Source organism: Ovis canadensis, chromosome 19 (genome assembly GCF_042477335.2).
Source record: "Ovis canadensis isolate MfBH-ARS-UI-01 breed Bighorn chromosome 19, ARS-UI_OviCan_v2, whole genome shotgun sequence".
In the NCBI taxonomy this organism is placed as follows: domain Eukaryota; kingdom Metazoa; phylum Chordata; class Mammalia; order Artiodactyla; family Bovidae; genus Ovis; species Ovis canadensis.
In genome coordinates this window covers 25267552-25279682 of record NC_091263.1, presented here as the reverse complement: position 1 = coordinate 25279682, position 12131 = coordinate 25267552, and the positions used below count along the sequence as shown (strand labels likewise).

The 12131-nt window shown below is 44.7% G+C and overlaps 1 protein-coding gene across 3 annotated transcripts in view; it reads right to left on the bottom strand.

Moving 5' to 3' along the window:
• TRANK1 (tetratricopeptide repeat and ankyrin repeat containing 1) overlaps positions 1–12131 on the bottom strand; it is a 95358-nt gene that overhangs the window by 23244 nt on the left and 59983 nt on the right. For all 3 annotated transcript variants that reach the window (XM_069561300.1, XM_069561299.1, XM_069561301.1), the window contains 3 exons: positions 7154–7353; positions 6713–6850; positions 1725–1871 (listed from right to left, as the gene is read on the bottom strand). In XM_069561300.1, coding sequence (XP_069417401.1) covers positions 1725–1871; positions 6713–6850; positions 7154–7353 — 485 coding nt within the window. The remainder of the gene's footprint in view (positions 1–1724; positions 1872–6712; positions 6851–7153; positions 7354–12131) is intronic.

The window sequence follows — 12131 nt, the reverse complement described above, 5'->3', positions numbered from 1 at the left end:
AGTCTTCAGGCTACAGTACAGGGTGTCTCCCTTCAACGGGCTTACTCCCATTTTGGAGAAATATTCAAATAGTAAGTTTCACAAAGTACAGCTCAGACTTGAGCACATGTGGGGAACTCCCCGAGGCCACAGTACGGGGAAGCTCTAGCAAGGGGTACCCATAGTACCGACTCACCCTTGCACCTGCTGTGCTTGTCCATTTTGAAATAATTACAGATTCATAAGAAGTTACAAAGATACTACAGAGAGGTCCCATGCATTTTTCATTCAGTTTACCCCAATGCTTACATCCTACACAATGACTGTAACTTACTTTTCAAAATGTCTTTTCTTATTTGACTGCACTTGGTGTTTGTAGTAGCACGTGGTACCTTTAGTTGCAGCTTGTGAGATCTAGTTCCTGACCAGGGATCAAACCCGCGCCCCCTGCATTGGGAGCAGAATCTTAGCCACTGAACCACCAGGGAAGTTCCTATTGTAACTTACTTTAAAAATCGGAGCAGTGAGAATTCCCTGGTAGTCTAGTGGTTAGGAGGCTTCTCTCGTGGTTCAGGGGTAAAGAACCTGCCTGCCAACGCAGGAGACTTGGGTTTGATCACTTGGTCAGGAAGATCCCGTGGAGAAGGAAATGGCAGCCTATTCCAGTATTCTTGCCTGGGAAATCCCATGGACAGAGGAGCCTGGCAGGCTATAGAGTTGGACACAACTGAGCGATGAAACAACTAGTGGTTAAGACTCTGAACTCTCAGTCCCAAGGGTATGTGTTCAATCCCTCGCTGCAGAACTAAGATCCTGCTAAAACAACAGTGGATTTGTGCCCACCCAGAGGCTTGTAAAGCTTGGCGGTAACTTAACAACTATGCGCAGAGCCTTCCAGGTATTTATAGGAACAGCTGGATAACTGCTCCTGTGTTTGTTTTCTACTTTGTAGGAGACATAAAACTAAGCTAGTATCAATAGTTTCTCCCAAAGCTTTCAGTCTGGCAGGTTCGGTTTTCTGTAGTGTTGCCTTCACCCTTGACGCCTCTCAAGATCTCTGCAGAGCTTCTCATCTCTGGCCTCCTTCCGAGTGATGGAACTGGGATGCTCAGGGAAGCAGGGTCCCTTCACAACAAGGCTGGAAGACAGCAGTCTCCACTGACTACAGTCGTGGACTTCACTTCTGAGTTCCCCATTTCTGAACAGAGACGAGTTCCAGAGGTGAACAGAAGGTACTACCCTCTGTGGTCCCTCCCATCAAGCCTGGCTGTCTGTTGAGAAGCGGGGCTCACCAGCGCTGAGACGGCCTCCATTCCTTTCCTGTCCTCCATGCCCTGCAGCTGACAGTCAGGAAGACCTGCAGCACAGGCTCCACCTCTAACCCCATCTTCTCAGCCGAGCCCTGCTCACTGCTGCTGCTGCTGCTAAGTCGCTTCAGTCGTGTCCGACCCCGTGTGACCCCATAGATGGCAGCCCACCAGGCTCTGCCGTCCTTGGGATTCTCCAGGCAAGAACACTGGGGTGGGTTGCCATTTCCTTCTCCAATACATGAAAGTGAAAAGTGAAAGTGAAGTTGCTCAGTCGTGTCCAACTCTTTGCAACCCCATGGACTGCAGCCTACCAGGCTCCTCCACCCATGGGATTTTCCAGGCAAGAGTGCTGGAGTGGGGTGCCCCATTGCCTTCTCTGGCCCTGCTTCCTGGCTCCCCATCAAACCAGAGTGTGGACCCCTGGCTGATACTCACCTTGTACATTTCCGGATTCATGGTGGCAGCCCGGCCCTGGGAGGAGCTGCAATTTTCCAAGGGCACCTCAATCATCGGCCGGCTTTCCTCTCTGCACCCGGAGGGTGAAGGAGCAAATGAAGAAATGATCTTCCATTCCTTGTAAGCCTGAACAACGAAGACAAATGCAAGACCAGCAGAAAACGCTTCCGTAGCATACACCCATCCTCCCTGGGGCTCACGGAGAACTCAGCCCCTTTGCCTGGCATAGGGGCCAGGCCTTCAGCACCATCTGGGAGGACAGGGCTTTTGTACAGCCCCAGTGGGGGTCCTAGCCCAGGTGGCCCAGCCAGGGACCAGGGAAGTTACCGCAAAGACCCCAAGATGCTTGGCCCGGACAGCCAAGAAGCAAATACAACTGCTCACTTCCAGGAGAAATGTTAGGGCCTGGAGCTTCCTGTTGTTGAAAGCGTGCCACACACAATGGAGAGAGGAAACCTGCGTCCTCACCTCTATGCACAATGTGTTTAAGAAATTCCACTTAGGTTCGGTTGTTAAGACACATGTGACGCTTAGGGTGGTACCCTCAGGGTCCATCCATGTTGTCACAAATGGCAAGCTATCAACTGTATAGTGACAAGTGGAAACTAAGTTTTTTAAGGTTCATTTTATTTTCTATTTTTCAGCCATGCCCTCAGGGCATGTGGGCTCTTAGTTCCCCTACCAGGAATTGAACCCACACCCCCTGCATCGGAGGCACAGAGTCTTAATCACTACTTGTGCCAAGAAAGTCCCAGAAACTAAATTTTTGGTGGTCAGTATGCTGTACAGTATGTATTAATAGAAGTAGACATACAACTTTGTACATAAGCAACTTATAAGCCAATGTTGCCTCAATAAAAAATGTCTAAAAATATAAACACAAACAACTTTGTGTTAAGCTCTGGGTTTCATATGGCTAAGAATCACAAATAACAAAGATTAATCACAAATAACAAATTAATAAAAATTTAATTACTGCTGTTACATGTGAATAGTTACCAATATTCAGATGAATAACAGAATACAAATTTATTAATTCATAAATTATTTTTACATCTATTTTATAAAATATATAGTCTTGCCTTTACGTCAGCAAAATTACTAGTTGTGTTTTAACTGGGGCGGGAGTGGGGATGGCTTCCCAGGTGGCAATAGTGGTAAAGAACCCACCTGCCAATGCAGGAGACATAGGGAAACAGGTTTGGTCCCTGAGTTGGGAAGATCCCCTGGAAGAGGGCATGGCAACCCACTCCAGTATTCTTGCCTGGAGAAGCCCATGAACCGAGGAGCCTGAGAGGCTACAGTCTATAGGGTTGCAAAGAGTCACAACTAAAGTGACTTAGCATGCTGTTATAATGGACTTTTCACATAATTGTGCTTCAATAAATGACCAGGATTAAGAGATGTAATTGCATCCAAAGTGTAAATAATTTGAAATATTTTCACTGTAAGTATGAATGATAGGAAATGTAGGAATAAAAAATTAAAATTATTTTCTTATGATTTAGAAAAAAAAAAAAGACACATGCGACAAGATTCCCTAACCAAGTGATTCAATCAAGGAAGGAACAAAGGAATTCCCTGGCAGTCCAGCGGTTAAGACTCAGTTGGACACGACTGAAGCGACTTAGCAGCAGCAGCAATACCATAAAATGGTATCTTTTGACACTAAAATTGAACTTAACACAATTTTCACGTGCCACGGAATATTATTTTCATTTTTTTCCTAACCATTTAAAAATGTAAAAATCTTTTTTAGCTGGGTTTGGCCCCCAGGCCATGGTTTTCGGACCTGGGAGAGGCAAACCTGACTGGATTACTCGCAGTATTTACAGCTGGGAATTCCCATGCAACTTCAGATTTCCTACTTTACTGTGTCTGTAGGGAGTCGGTACTCAACTCTCCCATCCTTCAGTTTTTTATAAAATGGTGATACCTGCCACCTATGTATCTTTTCAAGGATGATGGAGACGTAGAGGCATACAGTGCCTCACCTCCCTTCGGCTCCTCTGTAATGAACTCCATACATACTAAGCTAAATGCTTTAAACACTATTACATAAGAGTGGTTATGCTACTAACCGACTAGGGAATTAATCACCACGTTCTGAGAAGAGATGCGAATCATGTAATCATTTAAGTAACTGGAAGCTGAAAAAAATTCTCCAAGACACATCTGTGAAATGTTTTCATCTTTGTAAAGCTGTTTACCCAACTTGTTTGCCAGAGGAAGCAGGCCCAGACCCACGTGCTGACATCTGAGGGGGTCTGGCAGCCGGCAGAGGTGCAGGCTGGCTGAACTTGGAAAGGCCAGAGGAGCACCTGTATTTCAAAACTGCTCGGAGGAGGAGCAGAAGCTGCTCACACAGCACACGATTAAGCTGCTGCCAGGAATAAACCACATCTCACTCTCAAGACAGAGCCTCCGAGGAAGGAGCACGTGTACGGATCGCAAGAATGCAGGCTGGCAGCGACTTTGGCAATAACAAGAAGAAGCATTTAGAAGTCTTCCAGCTTCTTCTCTGGGGATTAATAATTGTGAAGGAAGAAGGCTTAGAATCTGCCAGCAAGGCTTCCTTTGTGGGGCTTGTTCTCTAGGTTGGTTCAGCAACCCTTCCAAGTTGTGGTTTTGAAAGTCCCTTCGGTCTTAGTTAGACATGAGTGGGGAGGAAGGGGCTCCCCGCCGGTGCAGAGTGTCAATGACAAGCACCCCTCAAAGTCCTCACAGGAGGAGAATTCGGGGGTGGCTGGGAGGATGACTGCCCCTCCCAGTGAGGCAGCAATCTTACAAGAGAAGGCCTTGACCTAACCATTCCTCGGTTCCTTTCTCATCTCAGAAGATAGTCCTAATGTCCACGTGGTTGAACAGGTTACAGCCAAATTCTCTGAAGAGAAGAATCACAAGCCAGGGCAACAAGAAGCCCCCTACACACACACACACAGGGTGTCTGCCAGACACACACTTCAGGGATGGAGATGGGAGTCCTCCCCTGTGTCAAACAACAAATACCCTTTAGCAGCCTTCTTTCTTCAAAAAAAACCCCATGTGAGCAGCCAGACCATGGACATGTGGGGACTTATGTGACTTCTGTCTTTCCTCCCTTTTGACTGAAGCATCTCCTCTCATTTGCTGACCGGCACCTTTTGGTCTTGTGGTTGTAAATGATAAACTAAAGGTGACCTCTGTGCTGGGAGTGCATGATTCCATTCTCTGGTATTTGGGAAGCAACATACCAGAAATCTTTCTAGAATTCTCATTCTGTTGTGGGATGAAGTGGTGTTACCACAGGTTTTAGTTTGTGACTGTTTTAATTTCATGCAACTCACTGAGCCACTGGTGGGAGTTTGGGGTTAAGGTATCCAGGATTTTGCCATTCCAAGATCAAGGTGAGAGACATAGAGTGGACCACAAATTATGAGCCAGAAGCCCAGATCTCGTGGAGCGTCTTACTAGCACAAGCATACAACTGGCACTTAATAAAGGACAGGAACAACAAAGTCTTACCCCTTCCTCTTTTAGAAGAGCCTCGGTCCAACCATGACCAATGGATGTATTATGAGAGAAAAAAGTTAGTCCTCAGAGATTAAAAGTGGTTCTAGGGTTAATGAGAGTGCACTGATTTTATTAGCAAAAGTCAATAGAAAAGGAACGCACTTGAGCTACCACAATGATATGTTCATTGTGGAAGATTCTGGAAGCTGATTTGCTTTGCATGCGGGGCATCAAAAGGAAAGGAGTACAGTGGAAATATCATGAGATTTGGAACTCAAAGCATCTGAGTTCATCTCCGAGCTCTGCCACCTATATTAGGAATTCAGGCAACTTAACTTCCATGACCCTCGGTCTTACATGTAGAATGAAGGTCATAGAAATACACACACCCTCAGAGGGTTGGTGGAGGATAAAGTGAGATGATGCATTCAAAAAGCACTTTATAAACCGTAAAGCACCCATAGCAATATTAGTCATAATTATCGTCAAGGGAAATGTGACATTTAAAAAAAAGACGAGGAACAAAACCCAAAGGACCCCTTTTAAAGGGTTGTTTCTGGGGCAGATTTTAAGGAGTCGAAGCTAACAGTGCTCTTGATTTGAGTATGAAAACAGCCCCTTAATCCATGCGCCATGTGCAATGGGAAATCTGCCAGGGGGACCGGGGTGCAGCCAGCAAAGTCCCCCCAGGAGACCCAACAGCATGGTCAGCAGTCAGCCTGAGCTCCCACCAGAGACAGTGGTGAAGAGCAAGCAGTGGCTGCAAAACTCAGAACCATTGAGTTGGTGGCTCTATCCACAATGTACTGAGCTCGGGAAGAAAAACCATCACAAGGACTCAGGAGCCAAGTCAAAACCACCAGGCCAGCAGAGAGGTTACTGGGGGTCAGTCCACGGACTCTTTCACTGCCATCGTGGGCAAGGGCAGCAAGCAGTTGGTGGCAAAGCCATGCCAGAAGGGCGCTCAGGCAGGGCGGCTGTTCTCGTCCCCTGCATCACCTGATCCTGTGGCAGGAACCAAAGCTCCTGTGCCTTCCCGGAGTTGTCTCTCTATGAATGACCTTGCCCAGTTCTGTCCTCAGAGGGCAGACACCGCTAACCTTGCCTTCATTTGTCAGGCTCTCCTTAGACCTTGCTCCAACTTGAGCATCCTTGGCAGTCAAGGATAACAGCAGCTAGTGAAACACAGAAGCTGGTACTTGGGCACCAGGCATTCAGAAAAGATGAATCCAAGAGAGCAGGGAAGGGCAGGGCACGGGGAGAGCCAGCCCAGGACACACTATGAACCAATCCACAGCCACTGTCAAAACGCACATCCAAACTCAGAAAACCTCACACCACATGGATGATGCTCCAAAACGGAAATGGTCACCTGCGGCAAACTCTTCTATTCAGCTCCAAACGCTTTTTCCTGGAGTGGAAGTGAAGTTCAGACATACACATGCTGTGCGAAAAAAGAATTCAGTATGGCATACCTCAGAGTCAGTAAAAAAGTTGTAAAGGAGGACATCATCGAATTCTAAGCCTTTGGCTTCGTAAACTGTTAACACAAGTGCTAATCCCAGCTCTTCTGGAATCTTCTCCTTTGCCATTTCATTAGCTACAAGGATTACCTTGGGGGAGAAAAAAAAAAGGATTGGAGAGAAAAAACTTCAAATTGTACAAACAGAAATCTAATGAAGCTGAGTCTATTCTTCTGGGAGGCAGGTAATGTCTCCAAAGAGGAGTGGCTGGCGTGGACTAGGTCAGCCAGACTGGTGGGAATATTAATAACAGTCACTCACTCATTTTTGAAACCTCCTCATCCTAGGACAGGAACTACTGAATTCTACCTTGTGGAAGAGCTCAGCTTCTCAAACCTTTTCTCAATTGCAAACTGCCTTTTGTTTTAAAACATACAGTCTCAAGAAACTCACCTGGTGGGCTCCAAATTCAATGGGCTGGGTTTTTCTTTTGTTGCCTCGAAGCAATATTGCCAGGTCACTCACACTACAGGACTCCAGGACAATTGGCCGGGGACCATCGAAAAGGCCAGAATCCCTTGGGAGGCGGTCGAAAGACTCGGGGAAATAGAACTGAAGTAAATCTACCACACCAGATGCCAGATTGAGGATTCCTGGGATAAGACAAGGAAAAAAAAAAAGTCAGATGTTACGCAACACGCCAACATGGCTGGACTTTTTTTTTTTTTGGTCACACTGAGCAGGTTGTGGGATCTCAGTTCCCCAGCCAGGGGTTGAACCTAGGCCCTTGGCAGTTAAAGCCCAGAATCCTAACCAGTAGGCCACCAGGGAACTCCCGTGTATTCTGTTTTCTTATTTTAGTTTGCTTTTTTCCCCCGAGAAGCGGTATTGGTCCTGAGAGTACATCTAATTGTGGACAATTTTCAGGTCCAGTTAGATTTTATCATTTTGGCTCTGGGCTGTATTACTCTGGGTACAGCGGACAAAGGCAGGGATGTGTTTACTGTCCTAAGAAGGTTTTGTAGAATCTCACTCCTGGACTACGTTCATGTTAGAGAAAATGACCTCATGAAGAAGAGTCAAGGCAGAAATGTAATCTAAACACTTAGGGCTGTTAGAATGCTAACACCAAGGGCTAATATACAGTGCAAAAAAAACAAGAATTATCACGTCCTCTGTCATTGGCACTTAGAGCTCTGGAAACAAGGTTACACGGTAAGAGCCGGATTTTTTTTTTTTTTTTTTTTTCTGCACTGGGTCTGCATTGCTGTGCATGGACTTTCTCCTGTTGCAGGGGTGGGGGCTACTCTCTAGTTGTCATGGGTGGGCTTCTCTTGTTGTGGAGCACATGCTCTAAGCGAGCGAGCTTCACTGGCTGTAGCGCATGGGCTTAGTTGGCCCACGGATTGTGGAATCTTCCCAGCCTAGGGATCGAACCCGCGTCTCCTACGTTGGCAGACAGATTCTTAACCACTGTACCCCCAGGGAAGTCCTAAGAGCTGGATGTTAGCTGGGACAGCAGCCTTGGCTTGCATCTCCCTTTTACACTATGTTTATACCCAGGGGAGAGAACACTATACTAAGAAAAATTGTCAGTGCTAGATGAAGGATTTCCCAAAGAGCTTTCTCCCTGGGTCCCGTTTCTAAGTGCTGAAGTAACAGTGATGGTGAGGCTTACTATACAACAGGTTCCTTCATAACAATTCTCCTGTTTAATCCTCACAGGAGCCTGGTAAGACAGACCAGACTACCCTACTTTTACAACCAGGGACTCCGAGGTCCGAGAGCTTCAAGAGTCATGAGCTGGACTGAATACAGATCATCCCAGGTCTCCTACCACTCTTAGGGGCAGTGCGCTCTTTGCCCGACACCAGATGGAATTCTATGAAATGGGCATAGGTGTCCTCATTACTATTACCAAATAGTGAAGGTAAATTTTACTATTCAATGCTACTATTATTAAAAGCATGCAATATAAAGAAATCAAGAATACAAGTGGAAACTTGAGTTTAAGCACATCAGCTGCCCCAGTGGTTCAGAGATGTACATTAACAAGAGGACTAGAAAAAGGCATGGAAGTGTTCATTGCAGCGAAAAACTGGAATCCACTTAAATGCCTTTCTAGGCAACTAGACGAACATTTTTTTAGATGAAACTATTTTATATGAACATAATCAAAGAATGGGCTTCCCACATGGCTCAGTGGTAAAGAATCCACCTGCCAAAGCAGGAGATGCAGGAGACACAGGTTTAAACCCCGGGTTGGGAAGATCCCCTGGAAAAGGAAATGGCAACCCACTCCAGTATTCTTGCCGGGATAATCTCATGGACAGAGCAACCTGGTGGCCTACAGTCCATGGGGGTCACAAAAGAGTCAGACACAACCTAGCAACTAAACAAAAAATCAAAGAACAGACAATGGTTCAACCATAAAAAGCAGTGAAGTACTGAAACATGCTACAGTGTGGAAGAACCTCGAAAACACTGTGCTAAATGAAAGATGTCAGACACAAAAGGTCACATATTGTGTGATTCCATTAATATGAAATGTCCAGAACAGGCAAACCTACAGACACAGAAAGTAGACTGGTAATTCACAGGGGTGGCGGGGGCCAGGGGTCGGGGAGGGGGACGAGGAGTAACTGCTAGTGTTCATGGGGTTTTTTAATCACCCTTTGGGGGTGATTAAAATGTCCTGGAATTAGTAATAATAATTGTACAACCTTATGAATATATTAAAAAAATGACTAAATTGCCCATTTTAAACAGGTGAATGTTATGCTATGTAAACAAGGACCTCAATTTTAAAAAAGAATAAATGATGAGGAGAAATATTCATTGAACATATATTCACTACCTAATCAATAAATATATGTGATAAATGCATATATGCATATGGGAAAAAGATCAGAAGGAAATGAAACAAAACGTGAGCAGTGAGCAGCTTTACAGGTGGCTTGACATTTTTTTTAATACTTTATGTGTTTTCTAAAGTCTCTCAACTCTAATACATATTATTGGGTTTTTTTCTGGTTCTATACACAGAAACATTTACACAGTCTTCCCTCCATCCTGAGAGGAGGTGGAAGATGGGGCTTAAGCAGTGATCATCTGGGTGGGTTGCTGAGTATATTAAAAAAACAAACAAAACACTGTTCACAGGAACAGTTCCCTCTGTCTGTGGAAAAACTTTAGCCAAGGAAAAAGTTTAATCAGAGAAGTGAGACAATGTAGAAGCAAAGAAAAGCAATCCAACAAGACTAAATAATAAACGTTTAGTCATTAAGCAAAGTCAAGGACCTTTAGCTCCTCCTCAAGGATCAGAGGTATTCTGAACCATATCCTCTGAGCAGTCTAAGAGATAATGAAACCCCACCAGCTGGAAGACGTTAACCACAATGAAAAGACTATGGTAAGGACATGCTGCCACAATTCTAAGAACTGGCCTCAAGCAATATGGGAACAAACTGGCCCTGGAACTGAAGAATGACTGTACTTAAAACAATCAGAATGGCACTGATCAGACCACCACACGACCAATTTCAAGATAATGGTGAGAGCTGACTATACTGTTTTTGCACGTGCCCCGTCTATAAAATCACTTGTCCGCTGATAGGGCAGTCGGAGGGCAGGGTAGCCGACCTTTGAACCATCTGCCTGCCTCAGAAATAAAGCAAACATTCCTTTCCACCAACCCTGCTTCTTTATTAGCTTTTGAGCAGTGAGCATCTGGACCACTTGCCCTAAGGTCTGGGCACACAATGGGAGGCCGCACTCTCGCGACATCTGGCTCCCGCGGTTTTCTGGAGCGCAGCCGCTGCCATGACACCGTGCAGGGAAGGCTTTGAGGAACCTGCTGCTCGTGGCTTGCTGGCCCTGAGAAGGGGGCCTGGGGAGATGTCCTAGCAGCTGCTGAAACCATTTGTTTTGAGGGTCCTCCCTGTTTCTCCGCTGTTCGGCACTGGCTGCCAAAATACTTTCCCTTGGAGGAGTGGAGACACGAATCTGGAAGAGCTGAGGCGCTCCAAGACCCAGTAAGTCCACTGGTGGTGCACCCAGCTAACTTCTCTTTTGAGCATGAAGCGCTCTTTGGGCATTTTGTCAGTTCCGACGTCTGTCTGCCATTGAGGACTGTTTGGAAGCAAGAGTGTCATTTGGGCATTTTTGCCACTTGGTTCTGATAGGTGTCAACCACTGAGGACCATTCATGTCGGGGAGGTGTTTGGGACTCCATATGGGTCATCTTCTCAGTGGATCTGTGACCATTCTATCTTCTAATGTGTGAGTTTATATATATATATATATATATAATTTATATTTATATTCCATTTGTGTGATTGGTATTTTTGCTGCCTTTTGTAAAATGGGAAATTCAGATTCAATTCATTAAGAAAAATTTATCTATGAACCTCTAAGAAAAAAAGAAAGATAATCTTTTTTTTTAAAACACTGTGGGGCCAATGGCATTCTTCAGACTCCAGAGAAAATTGGTTAAGATGAAATTGGTTCTTTTTGCAATAGGCAGTTAGAGAAAGGTGGCTTTATAAAATGCTGTTTTCAAAATTCTGACCCCAAGAGAATAAAAATATACCTAGAAGAAAGCTTGAAGTTAACTCTTATCAAGTCCTTGAAATAAAAGCACAGCTCATTCCCTGCAGTTTCACCCCTGGATTAATTAGTAGAACTTCAAAAGATATTTGGGTTCATTAAACACTTATCCTGTGCCACAGTAAAGAGAAACTGTGCTGTGAGAAAAATGTATGTTTTTAAAGATTATGGCATATGTTAAGTTTGCAAATCAGAAAATGCTGACATAACAAATAGTTCATTTACTTGTTTCTTGGTTTTACTATCATCTTTTAAAAGTTAAAAACTCTAAATATGTAAAAATGATAAGGGAAGCATTTCAGGAAGTAAAGCAAGTAGGAGATGTGTTGTCAATAAGGTATAAAATATGAAAATATTTTTGCTGAAGGATAAAAGAATAATAATTTTGTCTGGAACGTGGAAAACAAAATGTGCAACAGTCATAAACTAGATACTAACAGCACTGAGAAACGCATGAACTGCAGCTCTGTATTAACATGCAGAAATCCCAAAACATTGTTATAAGCAAAAAAACAAAGTTGTAGAAAGGTACATCTGACATGAGTCCATTAAACGAAATTTTCAAACATGTAAAATAACACTCTATGTTGTCCATGGTCGTAGGGGACATCGATGGTGAATTGGTGAGCAGTCTAAAAACCACACAGGAAGTATTCTCTGCGCCTCAGTTACCTCCTTTGTAAAATGGGAGAGATGCCTTCTTTATAAGGTTGTTGTGAGGATTAAAAACAGATACCCATGGGAGTTCCCTGGTGGTCTAGTGGTTAGGATTCTGGACTTACATCACCATGGCCCAGGCTCAATCCCTTGTCAGAGAACTGAG